This window comes from Sclerotinia sclerotiorum, genomic scaffold (assembly GCF_000146945.2).
Source record: "Sclerotinia sclerotiorum 1980 UF-70 scaffold_19 genomic scaffold, whole genome shotgun sequence".
In the NCBI taxonomy this organism is placed as follows: domain Eukaryota; kingdom Fungi; phylum Ascomycota; class Leotiomycetes; order Helotiales; family Sclerotiniaceae; genus Sclerotinia; species Sclerotinia sclerotiorum.
Window position 1 is genome coordinate 411714 of NW_001820817.1, and position 25003 is coordinate 436716.

Sequence of the window (25003 nt, forward strand, 5' to 3'; positions counted from 1 at the left end):
AATACTTTATAATTACAAGATACTCGAGTATAATATAATTATTATATTAATTTCTACGAACCACGTATGACAATTATATACATATCTACTATAAGACCCCAAGGATATGTATAAACTCTGATCGATTCCCATTTAATATTAAAAACTCTTTCTGTCCATCCACACTTAAATCCCAAGTAACAGCGAAACTATTCGATTCTCTTCAAATCTTATCTTGCACTCATTCATCAATACTTAGTTATATATCTTGAGATATAATTAAACAAATCTTCCTTATAATACAAAAGCTCATACCAATACTTAATCTACAGAAACCAACCCTCCATCTATCAAAAGATTCATTTACTCGAATTAACCACATCGGATTCGAAAGAATAACTCATTAATATGTATAATATTCTCAACGCAGTTTCCATTCTAGATCTTCTAGTACAGAAAAAGGAAAAGGAAAAACGTCGAAGACGAAATGCAACTCGCTTGATCATCAAATAGAAAATACTTCTTCTTCGCTAATTACCACAAAAGTGCGATTATTCGTCTGAAAGAACGTTAGAGTATGCTGGAAACCCTATCGATCCTAACCACAGGTACAAGTATTGGTTAGCAGAGGAGAGCAAGCTATGATACTACTTGGAGTCACGTCTGCAGTAACCTGGCATGATGGCACTAGAACTCGGATGCTGGGAAGAGGCGTAAAGTTGAAATTTTGGCTGTATTTCCTGTTTACAATCCCAGAAAATACAACGCCATTAACAAACTCAGAAAGGACGACCGACTTGTCAATATATTGGACACCATTTGTCCCTTAATTAGTACATTTCGGATTGAAGTATTACAGCAAGATACACTTGACCGATATGGCTGCCATGTTTATGTTACTTCCAGAAGATCATCGGACAGGATTGCACCACGTTTTATCCCTACATTGTCCCCGGACAATACAAATACCACACACATGAAACCTCCATCGTGAGGTGTTAACGAATCAAGCTTTGCCCTTAGGCCATTCCTAACGTCATTTATGCATATTGCTATGGTTAATACTGAGGCTGACTAAACTCCGGAAAACAACTTTGCTGCCTACCAAATGTTCAACTAGCATAAAAAGTACGATTTGAACCCTATAGCAAGTGTCCTAGCAATGCCGCATATGACTATACATTACCATAGCATAGTTCATCCTTCATCGTACATGCGCAATGCAAGGCCGTCAAGCATACTAGTCATGCGGATTACCTAAACACTACAAACCCCTAGTAATATCAACACAGGAGACAAAATCGCTTAACAGCGCTTTCGCAGCTGAGATGCATACGGAAGTAGATTCGGTTGAAACTCATTCTCCGATGATCCGATAACTGCAAGGCATTTGCTGTATAACGAATAAACATTTGCGATTTTGACAAGCAACATTTTACATCCATCGCTTTTCATCCAAGAGCTTCTTAGTCGCAAGGTAGACTAGGATAATGGGAGTCGCCACGACATCCGTGCCATGTCCTGCTGGCTTATGTGATGGAAAAACGAGAGGCTTTCTACGGTGAGGATCAGGTTGAGGAATAGGACGTTGAAATAGGCGGAGACAAATGGGAGAGCTCGTATATGGTGGACAAGTCGATGTAAATTATCATTGAAGATTATAGGAAGATATATAGACGTTTCCCATGCCTATTGTAGGCCATTTGTTCTAGCCCGAACTCCAACGCTAATAAATGATGCAAAATAAAACATAAAGAAAAGGAGGCTGAGATATTAGCGCCCCCTAGGTATATTAATCTCATAAGGTAATGAATCTCCTGTCTGAACTCTGCTCAACTTGATCACGCTTGTTTGGCTTGCGGATCTCATACTGAAGTCTGAGCTGCTGCTAGTATACAAGCCCCTGCTTTGGCTTCTTAGCCCGGACAATTCTGGCCTTTCGACTCGTGGGGTAACGGGAGCTGTGCCGACACGAGACCGATTCAGGTTTGTATGATCCGTGCCATGTCTCCTAGAAGGTGCCGTTTGAATGGTTCCTTCCCTGACACTGTGGATACTGACACTCCTCAAGGAGGATACAACGGAATGGCTTTGTGAAGTAATAAGACTAGAACGAGATGACGCGTCGCCATCAATATCGCTCTCTTGATCGTCAATAGCGAGGCTCATCATTATCGCGGGACTTAGTGGTTCCATGCTGCGTAGGAGCTCTGCAAATTGTTTCATTAGGTCGCGAAATTCGACTTCGCTGATGGCGTTGGAAGAAAATCGAGCGTATTCGTAAGCTGAAAGGAAAGGTGCAGCGATGGAAGGATCACTGATGACCTCAATTCCAGAGAGATGGCTGATATAATCGCGAAGACCCATAGCCGCTGGTCGTTGAAGAATATCGACTGCTCGGAGATCGGGCATAGGCGGTTGAGACATCGACTGTGGGTCAGGGGGTGCTAAAGATACGGCTTTCGCTTCGATCAAATGAGGTAATTCGAGAATTACAGTGATGTACTGTAGACTTGGTAAATCCGGAGACGTTGGAGAAGACCATCCATTGTGGGAAATTTGCCCCCAAACGGGCTCTTTTGGTGGTATAACGATTGTAGCATCATGCGACCTTTTCTCGTCTTCTTCTCTCTCATAAAGGCCATTCTCCGCAGCTATTTTCGATTCGTCTGATGTGTCTTGCGTTGATATTATAGTCGCATGATGTTCAATTCGCGGTCGTGAATCCCATGCTATTACCGCACTTCGTGCCAGACTCGCCACAATCATCTTCCGAACAGTCCTGTTGACGTCGCCCTTTTCGACAGGTATCCATGTTTTCGGAATCGCTTTGATAACTTGGCTATTTGTCCAAAGTCTGGTTAGGAAGAGGGTCGCCCCAAAAAATAGAGTAACCCCATAGCATGACACAATAACAAAGATATTGTATAATTGGTGATTCTTTTTGGCTTGGAGCACGGCGTCGAGGGGGGTAACGAAGAGCAGACCTGCTATGATAATGTAGAGGATAATGAAAGTCGAACCATAAGCAAAAGTACCCAGCTTCCAAGTACCCAGCTTCAAAAAGTCCAGCTTCATGTCGGCGACATTGTCTGTTTGCGCATTAAGCTCCCTGCCAGGGTTCTTCCAGATGAGGGGCTTTATCCACTTATGCTATGCAACTAGACGTGTAGAGCTATCATATATGGTGTAATGAATGGTCTCCTCTTGAACGACGGAAGAACGGTTATGATATGCGTCGGATCAATGATATTGAGATTTTGAAAGTATTTGTTGATATGTATTTTGGAGGTGAGTTGAACAATGCTGAAAGATGTTGTTGAAAAATGTTGAACAATTGATGAAATTGCGATGAAAGGGAAATTGAAAGTGGGCCCTGAAAGACAAGCTTCGATTAGCCATTTCAGGCTTGAGGCAGGTACTGAGATTAGCGAGTTACTAGCAGGTACAGTCTGTAGCATTAGCATTTCAATACTGTAGCATTAACCAAAGCGATATATTAACTTGTAATTATACTTTGTACTATACTGCATACTTCAAGTATACTAGCTACAGATAGGTAGGCGGCTAGTACTTCAATCTCATACCGGCATGTAATAGATCATAGATACCTCCTAAAGATACAGTACCAAGAGTATTAAGGATGATGAATATGTTTATCCTTACTCAGTTCGCACATAGAACCACACCTAAACCTTTGTCCTTTTATGATGGATATTGCTGTTTTATCAATTTTGAATTTTAGTCTTCTCTTTTCAGGATCAAGTCGAGGTCATGCCTCCTCGAGTATATGGAAAGTAAAGAGGTGTTAGCATGAAGAGCGCCACTCCAGTTCTACCAATATATATGTATGTGCTACGGTGGGTGTGTGGCTTTATAGTTGCGGCGTTCTTTCCATTCGAACCTTTTAGGAAATGAGGTTCTTGAGAAACTGAGGCGAGGATAAGATATGTATTTTATACAGGATTCCTTCGCTGTTCCCTTCAGAAAGAACGACGATTGGGTGGAAAATGGCAGTCTTACCCTCATAAGCAGAGACGGCGGTTGGAATTGTCTTTTTGGCTTGAGACGAGAAATACCCTCATTGTCCAAATAGGTACTTTCAATGCCTATTCACCATCGCCTGTACATATACAGTTATCAATCATTTACCAAATCAATCACAGTTGTAAGAATTACAAGACACAAAAAAATGTAAAAGTTATCTTGGACTCAGGATATTGCACTCTTGGGCTAGCGGTCTGATAGTTATTATCACGTGACACATCAGCACAAGACACCCGAAGCTCAATCGTTAATGATGTCCTTGCTTGCTTCCAACATTTACAACCTCAAACCAATCCTACAAACCCGCCTCAACTTGCTCGGGAAACTTCACAGAGTTGCCAAAAGAGATTTTAGGGATTACTCCCAAGCTTCTCATTATGGCACCGTCGCAGGACACCATGTTCCGCTCAGCGGACATGAGTATGGTCCAACTCTACATTGCCAACGAAATTGGACGCGAAATTGTAAACGCATTGGGAGAGCTTGGACAGATTCAATTTCGAGATGTATGTTTGAAACCATGTCAAATCATGATGATCTACTAATGGCTTTCGCAGCTCAACTCCGATGTTACTGCCTTTCAGCGGACTTTTACTCAGGAAATAAGACGACTCGATAATGTCGAAAGACAGCTCCGTATGTGCTGACCTAGACCTCGCATTGCAACGATACTGATTAATACATAGGCTATTTTCATAGCCAGATGGATAAAGCAGGAATTCCCCTCCGGAAACTAGACCTCGACGTCGAAACTGTCGCAGCTCCTTCCGCCACCGAAATCGACGAGCTTTCTGATCGCAGCCAGAGCCTTGAGCAGCGAATCGCATCCTTGAATGACAGCTACGAAACTTTGAAGAAGAGGGAGGTAGAGCTTACGGAATGGAGATGGGTTCTTAGAGAGGCTGGGTCTTTCTTCGATCGAGCTCACGGAAATGTGGATGAGATTAGAGCTTCCACTGATAACGACGATGCTCCTCTACTCCAAGATGTCGAACAATCACACCATAATGGGGACGCCGAGCGGTCATTCTCTGGTATGAATATTGGCTTCGTGTCCGGAGTTATCCCTCGGGATCGCATTGCAGCGTTTGAACGTATCTTGTGGAGAACCCTTAGAGGTAACCTTTACATGAACCAGTCAGAGATTGCGGAGCCTATTATTGATCCTACAAATAACGAAGCCATCAACAAAAATGTTTTCGTCATATTTGCACATGGAAAGGAGCTTATTGCTAAGATCCGGAAGATATCCGAATCCCTTGGTGCGGATCTATACACCGTAGACGAGAACAGTGATCTTCGCAGAGACCAAATTCATGAAGTCAATACTCGTTTGAGCGATCTTGGTAGCGTCCTCCGCAACACAAAGCAAACACTTGACGCCGAGCTTACCCAAATTGCACGGAGCTTGGCTGCTTGGATGGTTATCATCAAGAAAGAGAAGGCTGTCTATCAAACACTCAACCTGTTCTCATATGATCATGCGAGGAAGACATTGATTGCCGAGGCTTGGTGCCCTTCCAACTCTCTGCCTTTGATAAAATCGACCCTTCACGATGTTAACAACAGAGCAGGCCTTTCTGTGCCGTCGATCATCAACGAGATCAGAACGAATAAAACTCCCCCGACCTACCAGAAGACAAACAGGTTTACGGAAGGGTTTCAAACAATTATTAACGCATACGGTACAGCGAAATATCAAGAAGTCAATCCTGGTCTGCCAACAATCGTTACTTTCCCATTCCTTTTCGCCGTCATGTTTGGTGACTTTGGACATGGTGTTATCATGGTTTGCGCAGCTGCGGCTATGATCTATTGGGAGAAGTCGTTGAAGAAAGTTCGCGATGAACTTTTCTCCATGGCTTTCTACGGTCGATACATCATGTTGATGATGGGTATCTTCTCTATGTATACTGGTCTCATCTACAACGATGTATTCTCCAAGTCCTTTTCATTCTTCCCAAGTGCTTGGGCTTGGTCAGAGCATTATCCCGACTCTATTGAGGCTCATCTCAAGGAGCCAAATGGATACCGATATCCTTTTGGCCTCGATTGGATGTGGCATGACACCGAAAATGACCTATTGTTTACCAACAGTTACAAGATGAAGTTGAGTATCTTGATGGGTTGGTGCCACATGACTTACTCTTTGTGTCTATCTTATATTAATGCCCGTCACTTCAAGACTCCTATTGATATCTGGGGTGTGTTCGTCCCAGGCATGATTTTCTTTCAGGCTATTTTTGGTTACCTTGTGTTTGCCATTATCTACAAATGGTCAATAGATTGGCAGGGTATCGGTGAGTCGCCTCCAGGTCTATTGAACATGTTGATCTACATGTTCTTGTCGCCGGGAACTATCGACGAGCAACTCTACCCAGGACAAGGATTTGTTCAAATTTGCCTTGTTATCATTGCCGTCATTCAAGTACCAATCATGCTTCTACTCAAGCCATTCTATCTTCGATGGGAACACAACAAAGCGAGAGGAAGAGGCTATAGAGGTATTGGTGAAACTTCCCGAGTCAGCGCACTTGATGGCGATGATGATGATGATCATACATTAGATGGTAGAATTAGTATGAACAGCGATGGTGAAGGTGTCGCTATGATTACACAAGATATTGGAGATGAAGAGCACGAGGAATTTGAGTTCTCGGAAGTCATGATCCATCAGGTCATTCACACTATCGGTAAGTTTTCTTCCACTCGTGTTGCATAAAATGCTTGCTAATATGCCCTAGAATTCTGTTTGAACTGCGTATCTCACACCGCCTCATACCTTCGTCTATGGGCATTGTCCCTTGCGCATCAACAACTGTCGGTTGTTTTATGGGATATGACACTCTCCATTGGCCTTCATATGACCGGTGTTGCAGGTGTCTTCATGGTCGTGGTCACATTCTTCGCCTGGTTTTTCCTCACCATTGCCGTATTGGTTATTATGGAAGGTACTAGTGCAATGTTGCACAGTCTTCGTTTGCATTGGGTAGAAGCTATGAGCAAGCATTTCATGGGAGATGGAATACCGTTCGAGCCATTCTCCTTCAAACAGATGCTGGAGGATGATGCCTCCGCTGCTGATATCTCTTAAGAGTCAGCACTTCCTTGTGTTTATTAGTTTCTTTGCCGTTCTCGTAGATCCGCCTGTAGAATCAAGATGTACTTTACTATACCTCTTCCAATATAAGTTATTGCTTGAAGAACAAACAGTTTGTTTGCCCTTGTCTCATAGTGATGATCGTCTGTGTGATGATGATTTTAAGCAAGCGATTCACTATTGAATAATCTCTGATATCGGATCCCAGAGATGCCGAATTCGTGATGCGGACGGGTTTGCGGCAGTTATGTTCGCTGGGTCCACTGCTGTCGTGGTTGTCGTAGGGGGCTTCGGGGCTTTTACAGTGGAGCGTGCCTGGATTAAGCATGGATGCTGCTTTTACACGAAGTCTAGATTATCACAAGTGAGACATTAGCAATAGTTGAGGGACTTTACAGTCTTTACTAGACCTTCCTTGAGCCGATTGATATTTACATCGTCAAGCAGCATGAGAATGAGCCATTTCTCAAGAATATCGGTGTAAGTTGTCGACGTCGTTTACTCGTATCCCTTTCCTCTTCCTTTTCCTGGGCTGTGCTCCGTAACCGATAAGGCGATCAAAACAAGCTTTTTCCTTGTATCCCCTGTCTGTCGCGCAACGACCACTTTTTTTCTTCTTTTTTTGGGTCAGCGTCGCATTTAACGGAAGACTTGCGAACCCCGTTGCACTCGGTTTATTGCTTTCGATCCCGTTTTTTTATATCTGCTCCGTTTTCTCTCCAGCTTGACCCCCACTCTTTCTCCTTTCTCCGCTGTTATTCTCAAAAGCTTGTTTCCCTATAAATCCCAGGAGAGCTGTGTCGGTCATTTTATTGTCCTTAAACATTCACTTCACCTCACTCAGCCTTGCACAAACGAAGCCACTGCGTTGCTTATATACGTGCAGAAGAGCTTGAATTTTTGATTCCAGCAACCAAAACAACATCATATCAGAGATACTCAATACCAGAAGACAACATGTCGTTTCACAACAGAAAGTTCTCCATAAACAGGACCACTGGAACTCCAAGGTTGTCGTCCAAGATGAACCGAAGATTCTCTACACATGATCCTTCTCCCAATGGTAAGTTATTTCTTTCACTTCTCACCCTCTCTTTTGGAACCTATCTACAGCCTGGAAGAGCTACTGAGCGCCCTCCATATATTGCACTCTTCTTTTGGAACAGTAGCTTTTCTTCAACGGCACAATCTCGGACAACATCCATAAAATGTTGAGGATTGCGGGGCAGAAATTTAAAAGATAGTTATATTATTATTTGCAAAAATTTCTACCTATACATGGAGGAGACCGCATTGTTTAGTCTTCCTTCCTAAAATATAACTAACCATGGACCTAGAAATGGACTCCAAGATCCACAAGCAGTTCCGAAATGCCCACGAAGGTCACAAATCTCACGCTGGACTCGATCCAACCCGTGCCTCTACTGGTGTAGTCTGGTGTACCGAGAGAGCCTACGAGCATGGATTTGCCGAAGAGCCCGAGAAATGGGCAAACCTTGGACAAGGAGCTCCTGAAGTTGACGACGAAATCGCTGGTAGTTTCAAGCGTCCCGAGAGCATCGACATCACAATGACAGGCAGAGAGTATGGTCCTACTGCCGGTATCAAGAGTTTGAGAGCTGCCGTCGCAAACCTGTACAATGTCCACCATAGACAGGGCAAGGAAAGTCAATATACTTGGGAAAATGTGTGCATTGTTCCAGGTGGTCGTGCTGGGTTGATCAGAATTGCTGCAGTATTGAATAATGCATACTTGGGCTTCTTCATTCCTGATTATACTGCATACAACGAGATGTTGTCATTATTCAAGAACGTAAGTCAACCCTATTACCTTTACCAGTCGAAAAAGAATTCTTGAAAGCTTACTTTAATTAGTTTGCGGCAATTCCTTCCCCTTTATCAGAGGATGATGGTTACCACATCCACCCCAGTAAGATCGAGGAAGAAATTGCTCGTGGTACCTCTGTTATCTTGACTTCAAATCCTAGAAATCCTACCGGAAAGGTTGTCAAGAACCCTGAGCTTGCCGAAATCCAAGATATCTGCAGAGACAGAGCTACTCTCATCATGGATGAATTTTACGGAGGATACAACTATACCAGTGACTGCGATGGTACCACCATCAGTGCTGCAGAAAATATTGTGGACGTGGATGAGGATGATGTTTTGATCATTGACGGTCTCACCAAACGCTTCAGATTACCAGGATGGAGAATTGCGTGGATTGTTGGACCAAAGGTTTACATTTTTCTCCTTACCGATATTATGGGCTTTGCTAATGGTAAAATAGGAATTCATCAAGGCTATTGGCTCATGTGGTTCATACCTTGATGGTGGTGCCAATGTTCCCTTCCAGGAAGCTGCTATCCCTATGCTTGAGCCTAACAAGGTCAGGGAGGAGATGAAGGCTTTACAAAGTCATTTCCGTGAGAAGCGTGACTATGTTATCTCCCGCCTTCGTGAGATGGGATTCAAAATCAAGGAAGTGCCTGACAGTACTTTCTACTTGTGGTTGGGTGAGTTTCCAAAAGTGATTACCATTCACAGGCCGAAACGCTAATGTGCAAAATTATAGATCTCGAAGGACTCCCAGCCGCGATCTCTGATGGTCTCAACTTTTTCCAAGCATGTCTTGAGGAGCGTGTCATCGTTGTACCTGGTATCTTTTTCGACTTGAACCCAAGTAAGAGAAGAGATCTGTTCGATAGTCCTTGTCACCATTTTGTACGATTTTCTTATGGTCCAACTATGGAGACTTTGAAAATGGGTTTGGATGGTATTGAGAGAGTGGTTAAGAAGTAAGTTGTTGATCCGAAGTCTGAAAGGGATATTACCGGGCGTGCATACTAACAAGTGAGCAGATTCACAAAGCCTGGAGAACCACTAGAGCAAGCTGTACAGGAAGATGAAGAATAGGGGTTTAGGATGTGAGAAGAATAAACAGAACAAGTTTAATGAGCTACCAGACTTACGAACATAAGTTTTCACCGATGATATTTGGACGTTTAACATTTGTATGATGAATTAAATACATGCATTTCAAATAATACCCGAACACTACTTTGCAAGCATAAAGTTCCTTAACCTTACACCTAGCCAATTATGATTTGGGTTTCGAGTGGGTTTGATCCGCCACGTGATAATATCTAATACTACACTTACACATTCAAACAAACAATATTTAAATTTTATAATCAACTACTTCTTCTCAAGTATGGAATATTAATAGATCTTAGAGCTTTTCCTAATAGCGGTAAAAGCTTCAGGTAATTAAATCGTTTCATGATAATAATTGTAATTATATTTAATTATATAATATATAAAATATAGTATAAACAACCATACACTATTACTTCAACCACCAATTACATTAATCACATTACATCAAATTACCACATACGCCCCTCCACCCCCCCCCCCCCCCCCCCCCCACCCCCATCAACAAAACACTCTCTCTCTCTCTAATCCCCCCTCCTGATCCCCTCCGCAATCTTCTCCGCAAGCGCATAAACCGTACTCTGCGGATGCCCCGGCGGCAAAATAGCAAACGCACTCGCATCCACCACCCTCAACCCTTGCACCCCAAAAACCCTCGCCTTACTATCCACCACGGCCATCACATCCTCCTCTATCCCCATCTTACACGTACAAGCCGCATGCCACACGGTATGCAGAGTTTCCTGAATCGTTTTCAAAATTTGCGCATCGGTGGAGATGTCTGTGCCGGGGAAATACTCGGAGCCGATGAGCACGGGGGACATGTATTTAGAGGCGAAGGCGGCGCGGACGCGTTTGTAGGCGGCGATGGCGACGGATTGGTCGGTAGGGGAGGTGAGCCAGGAGGGGTTGATGGTGGGGAGGTCGTTGGCGGAGGTGGAGGAGAGGGTGACGGTGCCTCGGGAGAGGGGGGCTACGAGCGCGCTGAGAATCGTGGCGTATTGGTAGCCGTCTTTTGGTTGGGTGGTGGGTAGACTGGAGAAATCTCCTACGTAGCCTGCGCCGGAGAGATATTCGACTTCGGGCCAATCGGCGGGGAATTGCGCGAGGTCGTTGAGTGCTTCTGCGGAGAAATCATTTCGTAATGAACTTGGGATCTTTTCCCAGCCAAGGTAATCGCAAATTGGGTTGGTTAGGGGACCGATCTTTCGGAGAAGATATGAACCCACGTATTGTGCTGCGGTATAGATGAGGTCGTTTGAAAGTCTAGTTAATGTTTGAACTTTGACGCGATAAGTAGGTCCAAAGAAAATATGATCCCACATATTTTGGCCCACACCCTCAAGGATGGAAATAGCAGGGATATTCCATTTTTCCAGAGTCGCCTTTGGCCCAATGCCCGAGAGCATGAGGAGTTGAGGGCTTTGAAATGCACCCGCTGACATGATGACTTCTTTTCGAGCATTAATTGTGTATGGAATACCGAGTGTTTGAACTCTGACACCGGTGGCTTTCTTGTTGCTATCAAAAAGAACCTTCTGCGCAGTGGTAACTGAGTAGACTTTAAGATTTCCGCGTTTCTGCACTGTGGCATCATAATATGCTGTTTGAGAAGACTCCCGACTTTGACTGGAGGGGTCAATGGTAGAACTGCAGTATTGTTTGCCCATGATAGAACCGGTGTTGAAATCTTGAATATCGTTCATTCCGAGTTCGCCGAATGCACCATCCATGTAGCTTGAGAAAGGTTGTGCATAGTTCGCATATGAAACCTCTAGAGGTCCTCCCGAAGATGAAAATGCAGACTAGAAAACTTGGAATCAGTAATCATGCAGAGAAATGTCAAACCTGAAGGGGCTGAATGTGCTTACAGCGCTGTACTCTGCAGATGCATTGGAGGCACGACTTGGTCCTGGAGGCGTAAAATGAACACTTTTTTGAAAGTAAGGAAAGAGGCTATCGAAAGTATAAGATTGATCGCCAACAGCATCAGCCCACTGTTGATATGACTGTTTGGTACCACGCTGATAGATCATGAAGTTTCTCGCCGAGCTTCCACCCAAACATTTTCCTCTCGCATAATGAATCGAGCGACCAGCTGCACCTTCTTGGGGTGTTGTCACAAAGTTCCAATCCACAAGAGGATTGGTATCAGATGGACTCGAGCCAATCCAGAACGAATCACCGGCTGGTGTTGAGCTCAGTAGGGGGTTGGAAACCTATAATGTTTAGCCAATGCATGGTCTTTTGGTTGATACATTCGTACCTGGTAGAAGCTTCCAGCTTCTATTACTGCTACTGTAGTCCCAGCATCTTCAGATAACCGTGAGGCTATCGTCAGACCTGCTGTCCCTCCACCAACGATCACATAGTCAAATGTAGCATCTGATCTCTTTTCTGGGGCGTCCGCAACTGGAGCAGCGGCGCTCAAATGGGCTGCTGCAAGAGCATAAAATAAATGCTGGATGTGCATGTTTATGATAACTGAAAGGAATATGCACAACTATGAATGAGGTGAATACAACCCAGCCTGGGACTTTTCAAACTATATAAACAATGACGTGCCCATGATCAGTGCTAAGAATGAGGTCGTGCCGTGGAAATATTTTGGCAACTCCAAAACTCTATGCAGGTACTAGCAGATGGTAATCTTCAAGAGGGATAACCTGCTTTCTCTAATTAGCGTCTGAGTTTCTCACTTTCCAGCAACACTAGTAACCTTAATCACAGTCTATGTTTACCCTGCCCCACCGGGTAAGTGATATCTCCTTGTGACGATATAGATCTTTAACAAACAGAGCAACATCAACCGAGAAAGTACTTCGTATGGTCATAGCAATATGTATTAGCTGTTGCTAAGACTACCCAAGACAGCTTATTCTTAGAAGCTGAATATGAAAAAGACGGCGCGAGATCATATTACTCGTGCGGCCAGGAAGCCTGCAACATATTCCTACTTCGGTTTAAAATTTTACGGGAAAAAACCTTGATATAATTAGTAGAATGAAATGCTTTTCAATATTCCACTTTTATTAATTAGGCATTCTTAACAAAACAAACAGGTTGAATGTTCACTTATTTCCAAGCTATTCTGATAATATGTAGAGCGTATGATTTCCCCAGACGCTAGGCCCTTGAATGGTGGATGTGCCCAGGAAAGCTAAGTAAACTATACTAAAGTAGTAATCACGTCAAGATCGTCAACTAAATGTGGTCATGGCTTTTCGAAATTATAAACGAACACAGCACGCTCGTGTTATATAAGTCGTATTATCAAAAAAATATATATATAACTCCAACTCTAAAAAACAATAACTTCAGAATTGTATACTTTCTGACCGATCGAATGATGAATGATATGTAAAACGCATAAAAAAGATCGGAAATAGTAAAATGATCGAAACTCTTATTTCGCACCTCAAGTTTGTATTTACTTCAAAGCGAAGCTTCCAAGTTATTCAAAATCTGAACCTACTCACCAACTGACTTTCGGAATTTACACCAAGTGGAACCATTTATGCTGTCAGGAAGTTCAAAATCCCCATTCCAAGAAACCAGTTCATTTCTCTTGTGGTGGTTTGCCAATTTGTGGTATGTGCATAGAGTTTCGGAATTTCATAGTTTCTAGCCGGCGGCCAAATCATGCCGTAGCTGAAGGAGATCATAGCACAATCTAAATTTATTAGTCTCTTCCCCATAATGCATAAGTATAGCTCGGAATTATCGGTATAGATCTTCCACGGCATCATATCTACTATATCTACAAGTTCCCGAATATTATATGCCAACAACTGTGGTATTCATTTTAAGGGAAGCGTACTTAAGAATGTGGAAGCTCAAAATATGGGCATATTGATATAGCTGCCTCCCTATACAAAGACAGGCGAGGGAAATTTGACCTTACTGTCCCATATTTTCGCAACCGCCACATCAGGTTCATCACCGAAACCTCGAGCACTTGCCAACTGTAAAATTTGTAAAGCTGTTGCTGCGAGATGCAACGGAAATTTGACTCGGCTCGCTTCCTCGATTGCTATCTCCTATCCGGTTGTGAGCACCATATATCTGCAGGGCATTACTGTGAAAGATCCTTGTGACTTTAACTTACCAGACGAGCAATGATATCATCAATAGAGGAATTAGAGGCACATTTTCCACTTAGCAAGGCTGGCACTCGATCCACGAACATAGCACTTGCTCCCGCCGCACCCTTTACGATATCATATAGCATCTTAGAGTCCAGACCTATAGCCTGAGCAAAGGCCATTGCTTCTGTTGCTGCAACTAAATGTACCCCTGCTAATATATCCTCAACTAGCTTCAATCTCGGGTCGTCCGGAGTTATCGCAGCGGCTGTGGTATGTTCAAAGACAAGACTCGGCTGAGTGGGAATATAAGCTCTGACTAGTCCAGAATCATCTTCCAACCCAAATCCAGAACGTACTCCTGACACCAACACCTGTTCAGCCGCAGAACAAAGAAATAGTGGACACTTCACTCTACGTCCATCAGCTGTCACTATACCCATATCCTTAACCATGATATTTAGAGCCGAATGCGGATGCAAATTATTCTCCAACATATGCGGTGCTCGATTTTCCAACATCCAGCTTCCTCCTGGTGACTTCGTAAGGTAATCAAAAGCCTGCTTAGTATTGAGACCCAAGAATGCAGCATATCCCATTGCCTCAGACGCCATGATCATGTGTATACCCGCAAGAGCTTGATGCACCATTTTAACTTTTGTGCCCGCTCCCAGCCCGCCAGGTATTATATATAGCGGGTCTGCCATTGCATTCAACACTGGTTTTGCCGCTTCAATGGACTTTTCGGGCCCAGAAGCGAGAACTACAAGTGTTCCTAGAGCTGCCCGACCTGTCCCTCCAGAGACGGGTGCATCTACCAAATCCACATCCTTCCTATTATATTTATTGTCGAGTAACTGTCTGACTTCTGGTACATGTTCAGGAAAAGCAGTGGAGCTCAATATGATCGTGGCATTTGGTTGCAATTCGTGAATCGCTCCAGTGACGTCGTCGAAAAGGACCGAGAGCGTCTGAGCCGCCGTTGCTACCATAATGACGATATACTTCGCATTGGAAACCGCAGATCGCGGTGTCGTAGCTGTGTGTCCACCCGCAGATCTAAATTTCTCGAGCGTGGGCCCGTAAACATCGAAGCCAGCAACAGAGAAGGTCTTCAGTAGATTTGTCGCCATACCCATTCCCATTGCTCCAAGCCCGATGAAGGCCACATTTGGTGTGTTAGGAGAAGACATGGTGACTGTCGACAATAGAGAAAGGCAATGGTCAAGTATGGAGGAAATTACACTCAACCTTGCGAGGCAGCTTGAACAAACCTTGGATGAAGGTGATATGACTTCAGGTTATAGTCTTCGAAGCTCCACCTCCGAGCTCGCATCCTGAGATCTTATCAATACTCCGTAGATTCAATGTTGGTGGGTAATGGTACCCCTCTATATTTCACCCACATTTGTTCGAAGGTGCAGCAGGATCTCGGATTACCTACCATTTTTGCTTTTCTTCTGTGGGGGTGCTTGGAACTTTACCCGATATTACTCATAAATATGTAAGCTAGTCCTGGTCGGGAGAAGAATTTCCCGACCATTATCCATTTGAACTTTTGAACATAATATCAAAATATTTCATGTAAAGTCATGAAGAGTTTAAGATATTATCACTTTCTAGTTCGTTTCTAAGGGTCATATTCCCAAATACTATATCTCATCATCCAAACATTATGTCAATCATGATCTCCTTAGACACCATTCATACCTCATATGCCTAGCGGCATCTATCTATCTAGACCTTTTTCTTCACTTAATTTTCCAGCTTCTAACTTGTTAGCATCACCATGAAAACGATGAAGTTAATCAAAATTATCTGTCCAATTTAATACTACTGTACAGACACTAGTGCATTCGCTAGCTAAATCACATGATTACCATATCCCGTATCCATCTATGCCAATCAACTCCAAAAATGTCATAAGACTTACTTCTCACGAGCAAGTTCCGAATCCGCTCTGACAGCCCGATCCACAGTACGTAGTCGTGCTACCACACCAGCCATACGACGAACAGCAATCACCAAACGAACTTCCTTTACACGTGTACCCATTGCCACACGACGCATTTGTTGAAACCTTCAATGGTGATGTTGCACTAGGTTTTGATGTTGTGGATGTAGATGTTGGCGTAGTTGAAGTTGTTGTTCCGCTACTACCATTGCTGGTACTATCAGTATCGTCGGCAGCACCAATACTTTGTGGATTCCAGAACACTTCGTTGGGATCAACGGCTTTTTTGATGCTCAGTAATTTATTGTAAGTGCTTTGTCCATAGCCAAGCATTGCGGCATCGGTTGCACTTAGTTGTGGATCCACATAGTTGAGGTATGCCCCAAAGTCAGTGGATGTACCAGCTGAAAGAGCGCTATTGAGAGAGTCGACGAAGGGTGTTATAGCGTCGTCATATGGTGGCAGCGAATTGGCGGTAAATCCGTAGTTCTGTTGAATGTTAGTTAAAAGTGAAATAGTCAAATCATTATGGAGATCAATCTTACTTGGAAAACCCAATGAGCATCACGATCAGAGTAGGCCGATGAATCAGAAGAAGGCGCATTGACTTGACTACCCGCGCCTCCATATAAATCAATAATAGTGTACCAGGGAGACGGCGCATTTCTTCCTTGATTCAAAATGTAGGTAAAGTAACTAGTTAATTGGGAGTTGGTTAATGGCTGTGCATTCTTTGTCACCACAGATTTCGCGTAAAATGTGTCGTGAGCATCATATCCGGTTAATGGCACCTGGAGTTGTCCTCCATTGTCCGCACTGACTAAAGCTTCCGTCCATCCTAGAGACTCAACAGAGCTTGAAGCGGGTGCGGGAAAAGCAGAGAGAATCTCAGGGAAAGTGACGCTTTTGAAATGGTCCAGATTGCAACTCATACACCAACCGCTCAGGCTGAAAGATCCATAGTTATCGGTATAGATACCAAGTGTGATATTGTTATAGATCCGGGTGGAGTCGAGAGTAAATTCCTGGAGTTTAGTGAAGGATGAAACAGCAGTGCTGACACTATCTAGTGTTGCAGGAATACTAGCTGAGAAGGTAAGAACGGAGGATGGAGCCGCGAAGGTTTGGAGATAGAAGGCTATAGCGATGCCAAAAGAGTCACCGGCTCCCCTCATTGCGTAGAAGATATCAGGATAAGCTGAGGCAGTGGTGTGGATCTGAGTTCCATTGGCAAGGACTACATCGAGACCAACGATAGTATCCAGAGCTAAACCCCAGAGTCGAGATGCGTATCCGTAACCTCCATGTGTGAAATGGCCCCCTATTCCAACCCCTGGACATGTCCCGTGCGGGAGAGCTCGCTTACCCTGACTATAGATTCCAAGAGCAAGGTTACCTAATCGTACACCTCCTCCAACTGTAGCAATGTTGGTTTCTAGAGTATATTGATTAGAATCGCTCACTATCGCAGGTAGTATATCAATTGAACTTACCGGTATCAACACTGATGGAATTGAAGTTTTCAAGACTTATGATGACGCTTCCGTCTTTACCACCAGTTGAGTAGCTAGCATATGAATGTCCACCTGACTTCGCTTGGACCTTGAGTCCAGCTGCGGCCGCACAGACAATGGCATCGCTGACATGTTGCGAGGTGGTAGGTAAAGTAACGACGGCCGGGGTGTATTGCAAACGAAGGTTATAAGGAGAAATTGTCGTAGCCCACGAAGATGAAGTGCTATCTTGATATGGCACAGAGTTCTGAGTCAAACAGTCTTGAATGCTTGAAGCACGAGTCTCTACTCCGCCAAATGGGTAGGAAGAAGCAAAGGGGAGTATGAACAAGCCAAGTGTGAGCTGGGTGACAATCGACTGGAAGCCATGCTAGACACTGTGTTAGATACATGCATTTTTGACAATAGAACCTCACGCAACCGTAATAGCAAGGTTGAGAGACTGTGGAGCAAGATTAGTCTGTGCATACTTACTTTAGGTGGATTTTTCTGCTGCATGATGATGCAATATCTGGTGGAGACGGCTGATCAAACTTATGTACCGCAATGAAGAAATTGAAGAAGGAAGTGCTAACGGAAGTGCTGCCGAGTTGAAGGCTTGAAAAATGAAGGGGAGACTGAGCTTTTAAGGACAGCACTTGTTGAATCTCGTGAAGATCATGATTCAAGTCTATTTTGATATCCGGCAGTGAATACGAGAAGTCTTGCATGGCTTCCATGTCTAACTGATCACCACCTGCCGAGCCCCATAGCTAGGATGTAGCCTCATATTACAGATTTTAAGAGAATAAGTCATGCAGGTCCACAAATTATTGTCTTTTTTCCGATATATAGCACTTTCAAATTTTTGAAATAGTTATTAAGCTACTTTCCTCCAACTTTTTGAATTTTGTAGATTTTGATGAATTTTTGATAATGTTAATTTTTAAGCTTTTGAAGATTTTAAAACCTCTAATAGATTTTTAAAGAAAAAAATACTTTGAAATAAATTTTCTGAAAGAGATTGAAAATATTTAAAATGGTAAATAATTATTTACAAAACTTTGAAATTTTATGAATTAGATTTTATTAAATTAATTTTGGAGTAGTGTTATGCTATTAATCAAAGTCCCTTTTACCAATTGAATATAGTTTATTTTCAATGTGGTTTATAACATACACCCCTTTAATCCTCGTACAAACATAAAGGAGACTCGATTTGTTGGTACTGTTTTCATTTGCCAAATGCGCCCCAGCTACTGGTGGATTGGGTCGTTTTTAATCGGGGCGATATTGGGGCTGATCTTCAGGAGTTTCTATTGAACTTTCAAATATTATATCCCGACGTCATCAATCATTGACAAGTGAATCAGAAGAGCGGAGCGCGGAATCGAAATCATTGTGTTGCTTCCGGAATAAGTTGACCATGCTTTGCGGTAGGGAGACAAATCACTTGACAGGCAAAACATGCAGATCCACACGTAGTGTATTGTAGCATAAGTAAATACGAAATGCAGTCTATTAAACTACTTAGCTGTGTTCACCGCTAATTGATGACATCTCATATGATATGACAAGTTCCAGCCAACACTCTTCCGAACGCCATTTCCCAATCCATATTTTTCGTTATGTCGTACATGTTCGTAAAGCTTCGCTGTCGCCATCAAAGCATTCAGAACAGTCAATTCCTTTCCCCTGGATTTGGTATCCCATCCCCGCTTCTGCTATGATATTGCTTTCTCAAGAATTGTTCAATGTGCCCATCGTGTTGGGGTCGAATCGGTGGTACCGCATCATCCTTCACAGTCTTATCCTCTGGTTCCTGCTCCAGAGTTGACTTTTGTAGTGTGCTTATGCCTGGCATCCACGACAACGCTTTCATCATCAGCAACCTGCGCTTGAGATCTCATAGCTCAGCCAAATCAGCCGTGTTGAACTATTTGCTTACCTTTCTCCGTAAAGCTCTCTTCCTTCTCTGGTGGTCCTCCATAAGCAGCCTGATTCAATTGGTCCTTAAAATCGCCCTTTCTAAACTTATTGCCATGTGCATCTTTGCCAACATTATTTTTGTCCTGGGCAGGATCATACTCGCCATTTTTCGACGTCGCAGATAAGCTATTGGCTACAGTCTCGTATGCAGAGGAAGCTGTGTTTTTCAGACTATCAACGGTCGAGAGTGAAGATGACATGCTGAATAAGTCTGTAGTAAATCGATCAGTCATTAATCAGCAAACATGAACCACAAGGGCAGCAGGGATAAAGGGGCACCAACCGAGTCGAGTCGAGGTTTAAAAGGGCTAATTCTAAGTTAGAACTAGCCAAAGTGGAACTCCCAGATAAGTACGTACGGAGCAGTGAATTGTACGGAGGATGTTAAGATGTGTAGAATGGATTAAGGACATCGCTTGAAGATAGCGTATTTGTCTGATAAGAGTGCCTACATATTCAATATCACCAAGTTATTTCTGCTTCCGCTTGACGTCAGTTTAGATCCAGCCAAGCAATTTGCTTTCACCATGTTGGAACTGCTTTTAGACAAAAGCACTTTCCCGGTTATCTGTTTCCCGGTTATCCGTTCCCAAAATATATTACGTAATTCTCCTCATGAAATCTCGAAATAGCCTCAATCTCATGATTAATTCAATTGTCAGCCCTATAGATAGATCATTGCAACTAACGGGGGCTAAGTTAGATATTTCGATATTAATCCGAAGGAACTAATTGTCCGTCTTCTCCCCATCTACTGACCATGAGTATATATATATATGTGTGTAACTTAATTCATCAGCCTCACCGAGCCACAATTACATTTCCAATTTTAGGGTCAGCCCCGCTCGGTCTTTAGAACTTGTCCATGGGCGCTGACTGTAACTCAATTACAATGTTCACTGGCTGGATAGAAGGACAACTGTTTCATTCCCATTACAAGATTGCAAAGCCGTCTCGATAGTTCCAGTATCCAGCTGTCTCATAGTACTCAAGCAAACTAAAAAGGATCGTCTCTTCCAACCTACCGCCATCAATTACTATACCTATTCCCTTGTTCCGGGCTTTGCTTACCACCTCTACCAAAACCGCCCAACCGCAAGTTACTCGTTGTTAACAGCTATTCATCGTATCAACATCAATACCTACACCACATTTTGAGCCAAGATATTTTGTGGCATACACGAGTTGCGTTGGAGAATCTATGGACAGAAAAGAGAAGACTGACACCCGGAGATCCGCATCGCGCCAACGCCGAGTTTCCCCGCTAATATCTAGCTCTCAAGAGTCTGCTCTTTTGCGGTTTTCAGACTCCAAAGTGGATTCATCATAACCTCGATCTGCATGAGGATGGATAATGATGTCACGAGACCCGATATGATGTTCAGTTCTTCTCGTCGCTCTCATCGAAAGACGAGGACAGGGTGCAATAACTGCAAGAGGAGAAAGATTAAGGTTAGTCGAAGCAACCATTAACAGACCCGTTTTACATGTCTCTACCTAAGTAAGAACACACACACACACACATAGGTAGGCCCCATATCTATAATTAAATTCAAGCACTACGGAGCATTCCATCTGATAGTGTGCATCTTTAGCCTCAATTGCCTCGTTGTCCTCACTAGCTGATGTGCTATTGACCTCAGCTCAACAGTGGCTGACTCATCTATTAGTGCGGTGAAGGAAAACCTAGCTGCCTGAATTGTCTCAAGCATTCAATACCATGTGATTACTCACGGGCAAATGCAGCAGCCGCAGCGAAGAAAACACCAAGCGCCTCTCCCGGATCTTCAGCTTCAGCTTCTGTTCCAAGCGATAGTTTGAGCCGGACTGCCGAAGGCCATGATCTGTGCCTCAACCTTTTGGATTTGGAGATCTTCAACCACTTTTGTAAATCGACAAGCATCTCAATCAACTCCAGTCCGGAAGCGAAAGAACTATGGCAAACTACGGCTATCGAGATTGCGTTAAGTCACGAATTCGTCATGCGTGCGCTTCTCGCTCTGTCGGCCCTCCATATGGCTCGCAGCACGCCTGACCGGAGTCGACAACTGAATGATTATTCAATGCAACAACATCAAGCGGCCCTCCGCCAAGGCACCGCGTTTCTTTCAGATATTACCGTCGAAACTTGTGCGGCTCTTCACATCTTCTCAATAGTCACAGGAATGCATACATTAGGTCGACCTCGCAGCGTTGACGAATTTGTAGTCGTTGGCGAGAATGGGATTACCTCGTGGCTCGTAATATTTAAAGGGGTGACTGCAATCATCGATCAATTCAAAGATATACTTGTGTCCGGGCCTTTGGCTTTATTATTTAAAGCCCGAGATGACAGAGTCCAGTTACGTCAAACATGTGCCGGAGACGACACTGTGCATTTAAGCCATCTGAGAAATGCAATTGAGACTACGGTACACAATGAGGACGAATTACGGATATATACTGATGCGATTTATGAGCTCGAACTTTCATACAGGTTTATGTACAAGTGTCCAGCCGAAAAATACGAGGCGGGTGACATTTTCATCTGGCTATTTCGTCTATCTGACGAATACATGGCTCGTTTAAAAGGGGGCACCCAAGAAGCGTTAGCAATTCTTGCATATTCATCTGTGTGTTTCAAAAAGTTAGAGAATCTGTGGTGGATAGAAGGATGGAGCAATCATCTAATGGCCAACATCTACAAATATTTAGATGAAGAACACAAACAATGGGTTCAGATTCCTATCAACGAGATTGGTTGGGTGCCATATCAGTGATTAGAGTGATTAGGGGTGGTCCCAGCATTTACATTTGTAGTACCGTACTTGCGTGCTTTTTTCAATCTCGAGAACCAAGGAGTTCTTGGGCTTTGAATTGCTGCAAGTCAAGGTTGGAATTTGATTTCCATACGTGTTATTTTTTTCATTTAGGAATTCTGCAAAAATCATATTGTATTTCAAATAATAGCTTCTTGTAAATTCACAGTAAAATTCCACTTTTAAAGATTACGAATGAGTCGAACTCCGAACCCGTTTCTGTCTCTTTCTCATTCAAGGCACAATATTTATGGATCAATTATTCTGGGGCTTATCGACAAAGGTGTTCATCACTTCTGAATGTCTAAGCACGATCTGAACATTGCTCTATCCACAGGCCACGTCAAGACAGCTGCACTTAATCGCTATACTACTTCAACTTCAACATACGTACAATGTAATCGCAAATCCTTCGGGCTTACTTGCTCCCACGGTCCCCCAACACTTTCTTATACTCACTGCCGCTTTGCTCTGAGTCTCCTAAGAATTAGCATTGCTGGTATACTTTCACTTCCCGCGAGCTGCATAACATTAGCCCTAGCTTCAAAAACTGCAACAACATTCTTGAGGAAGTATCACCCGCAACACACAGATTCCCCAAAATATCATCTCCAATATCGATAACATTACTAATACAGATATTATTTCTACTAGCATATTTAACAAATTCTAGGAATAGAGTTGTATTGCGGAATTAAATCCATATGAGGGGTAGGATGGGAGATTGATATTTTTTGTAGTCGGGGTGTTGGGGTTTTGATGGGAGATTGCTCCTTTAGGGGGGGGGGGGGGGGGGGTGCATAGATAGAATTCTCGAGGGGAGTTTCTGGTTTCAAGGTCGTGATTCGAAATTCGGCTTGTTGGAATTCTATGTCGAATCTTTTGAATTCGATAGTATTGATACTCGGATAATGATAAATTTTGACAATACATTCTTTGATTGACGTTTTCCACTGATAGTTATAGTATATCTTTCGTTTGTTCCCCTCAATATTCTCATTGTTTCTTTCTAGACCCACTCTTCCCTATTAGACCTTCTATATCCCGAATCAATCTGTTTTGATAATCTATATATAGTATATATATTTTCACAGATTTTGAAGTAAACTTTAAACCTTCACATCCAGACAGTTTATTATATTTGATAAAATCAAATATATTTTCAACGAACATGTTACGAGGTTTGCCGTCTAGATCACGTGGAAGTGCTCTAGGCTCTCGAGGTGGTTTATAACTAGGCGTCAAGCAGGGACTTAAGTAATGACAATGATGATATGCAATTCGTAACTAATAGTAGAGTATACTAAATGATTGATCTTGAGCACGAAGCTCTATACAAAGGGAATCCATCTTGATTATATAGACCTTCGTGCCTATGGCTAGTCAGGACCGCCAGCGCTCCTCAGCGGTACGTAACGTGACTCAAGATCACGTTACCCTAAGTTAGTCATGTGACGCGGCGTTTGATGGTAGCCGTCGTAACAGAACAGAAAGCAGCGGGGGTGGTGAGAATATAATTATCTGTTAATTAATTAATAAATTCTCAATAAATTGAAGATCAGATATAAGGTTAACTAGAATATATTGAGTTCACACTTAGATTTTATAAACATGAAGGGTTAGGGATAACTTCATATTTAACTTGTTGATTATTTAGCACTGTAGTGTGACTTCTACAAGGATACCATATCCAAGCTTTGGTGGAGATTTCTATTTTGCCAGGGCGCACGTTTTTCACAGGTGGTTTGGTGCACTAATTCTTACTTGCATGATGCAGGCAGAACTAGATGGAGGAGATTGCCGGTAAATTCCGAACGGGCGTTATGTATATGTTTTATGGTGGGTAGATGGACTATGGTATTGATATAAAGTCATGGCGCTGCTTTGGGACTAGTTATCTGATACCTACTATCTATCAATATAAGGTACCGCTTTAGACTGACTTGGGTGGTGATTAGTTCATAATTATATCTGTGATTCTCTTCTAAACGAGCACATGCTTGGGTGATGATGAAATTGTAAGTTTATGTCACTCTTGAGATTGTATATCAATTCACGGTCATCAAGTCATTTACAAATGTTTATAAGGGAAAACTTACTATTTATATTTTTAAAAAAAATTGTTCAATTTGGGGATATGAAATTGCAACCCAAAACGACTATAACTCCTGCTTGCGAAAGAAGATCGATCAATATGGGCTCTACTCAATTCTGTCATGCAATTTAGTTTTCGTACATCTACCTCTCACACCTACCTCTCAACCTACCGTGATTCCTCAAGGAATACCAGCGATGTTGATCTTATACCAACCGTTCAACCTGCGTTCAAGGATCGTACCGACATGGATTTGCTCGAGATCCTCAGACCCAACCTTAGTAAAGAGCTTCCAATCCTGGAAATCGAGTCTGTAGAAATGACTTGCGTCTATGAGCTGCGTGAAGTTCTCAAACGGCATGCGAAAGATAACTTCAAGATGAGCGACGCGGGTGAATCGATTGAGGATCGAGACGAGGTCGAAGAAGGTGCGGTCTTGGTTAGATTTTGGGGTATCGTAGGCGTAATCGGGAAGAGTTACTGAGATCATGCAGGTCTTGGTGTAGGGTGCGTAGAGTTCTACAAG

General features: G+C 43.0%; 10 protein-coding genes across 10 annotated transcripts; 4 read left to right on the forward strand and 6 right to left on the reverse strand.

Moving 5' to 3' along the window:
• Window positions 1-387: 387 nt before the first annotated feature.
• Window positions 388-1240, forward strand: SS1G_12194 (predicted protein; the record flags this gene model as incomplete). The annotated part of the gene is made up of 3 exons (XM_001587114.1): window positions 388-429; window positions 671-969; window positions 1171-1240. 3 exons carry the CDS (start codon window positions 388-390, stop codon window positions 1238-1240), a joined length of 411 nt encoding a protein of 136 aa, XP_001587164.1.
• Window positions 1241-1777: 537 nt separating this feature from the next.
• SS1G_12195 (hypothetical protein) lies at window positions 1778-3057 on the reverse strand (the record flags this gene model as incomplete). Its single annotated transcript, XM_001587115.1, has 2 exons — window positions 1778-1849; window positions 2041-3057. The coding sequence occupies 2 exons, from the start codon at window positions 3055-3057 to the stop codon at window positions 1778-1780; spliced, it is 1089 nt and encodes a 362-aa protein (XP_001587165.1).
• A 1346-nt stretch (window positions 3058-4403) lies between these two features.
• Window positions 4404-7120, forward strand: SS1G_12196 (hypothetical protein; the record flags this gene model as incomplete). The annotated part of the gene is made up of 4 exons (XM_001587116.1): window positions 4404-4532; window positions 4584-4662; window positions 4713-6719; window positions 6771-7120. 4 exons carry the CDS (start codon window positions 4404-4406, stop codon window positions 7118-7120), a joined length of 2565 nt encoding a protein of 854 aa, XP_001587166.1.
• A 963-nt stretch (window positions 7121-8083) lies between these two features.
• Window positions 8084-10042, forward strand: SS1G_12197 (hypothetical protein; the record flags this gene model as incomplete). The annotated part of the gene is made up of 6 exons (XM_001587117.1): window positions 8084-8189; window positions 8464-8939; window positions 9062-9364; window positions 9417-9642; window positions 9702-9924; window positions 9988-10042. 6 exons carry the CDS (start codon window positions 8084-8086, stop codon window positions 10040-10042), a joined length of 1389 nt encoding a protein of 462 aa, XP_001587167.1.
• A 545-nt stretch (window positions 10043-10587) lies between these two features.
• On the reverse strand, window positions 10588-12536 carry SS1G_12198 (hypothetical protein; the record flags this gene model as incomplete). Its single annotated transcript, XM_001587118.1, has 3 exons — window positions 10588-11868; window positions 11935-12282; window positions 12330-12536. 3 exons carry the CDS (start codon window positions 12534-12536, stop codon window positions 10588-10590), a joined length of 1836 nt encoding a protein of 611 aa, XP_001587168.1.
• A 1396-nt stretch (window positions 12537-13932) lies between these two features.
• Window positions 13933-15341, reverse strand: SS1G_12199 (hypothetical protein; the record flags this gene model as incomplete). The annotated part of the gene is made up of 2 exons (XM_001587119.1): window positions 13933-14103; window positions 14172-15341. 2 exons carry the CDS (start codon window positions 15339-15341, stop codon window positions 13933-13935), a joined length of 1341 nt encoding a protein of 446 aa, XP_001587169.1.
• Window positions 15342-15877: 536 nt separating this feature from the next.
• SS1G_12200 (hypothetical protein) lies at window positions 15878-18114 on the reverse strand (the record flags this gene model as incomplete). Its single annotated transcript, XM_001587120.1, has 5 exons — window positions 15878-15918; window positions 16183-16591; window positions 16648-17537; window positions 17596-17986; window positions 18091-18114. 5 exons carry the CDS (start codon window positions 18112-18114, stop codon window positions 15878-15880), a joined length of 1755 nt encoding a protein of 584 aa, XP_001587170.1.
• A 1289-nt stretch (window positions 18115-19403) lies between these two features.
• SS1G_12201 (predicted protein) lies at window positions 19404-19784 on the reverse strand (the record flags this gene model as incomplete). Its single annotated transcript, XM_001587121.1, has 2 exons — window positions 19404-19492; window positions 19544-19784. 2 exons carry the CDS (start codon window positions 19782-19784, stop codon window positions 19404-19406), a joined length of 330 nt encoding a protein of 109 aa, XP_001587171.1.
• Window positions 19785-20862: 1078 nt separating this feature from the next.
• Window positions 20863-21487, reverse strand: SS1G_12202 (hypothetical protein; the record flags this gene model as incomplete). Its single annotated transcript, XM_001587122.1, has 2 exons — window positions 20863-21014; window positions 21319-21487. The coding sequence occupies 2 exons, from the start codon at window positions 21485-21487 to the stop codon at window positions 20863-20865; spliced, it is 321 nt and encodes a 106-aa protein (XP_001587172.1).
• Window positions 21488-24598: 3111 nt separating this feature from the next.
• Window positions 24599-24961, forward strand: SS1G_12203 (predicted protein; the record flags this gene model as incomplete). Its single annotated transcript, XM_001587123.1, has 1 exon — window positions 24599-24961. The coding sequence occupies one exon, from the start codon at window positions 24599-24601 to the stop codon at window positions 24959-24961; it is 363 nt and encodes a 120-aa protein (XP_001587173.1).
• Between the last annotated feature and the right edge of the window lie 42 nt (window positions 24962-25003).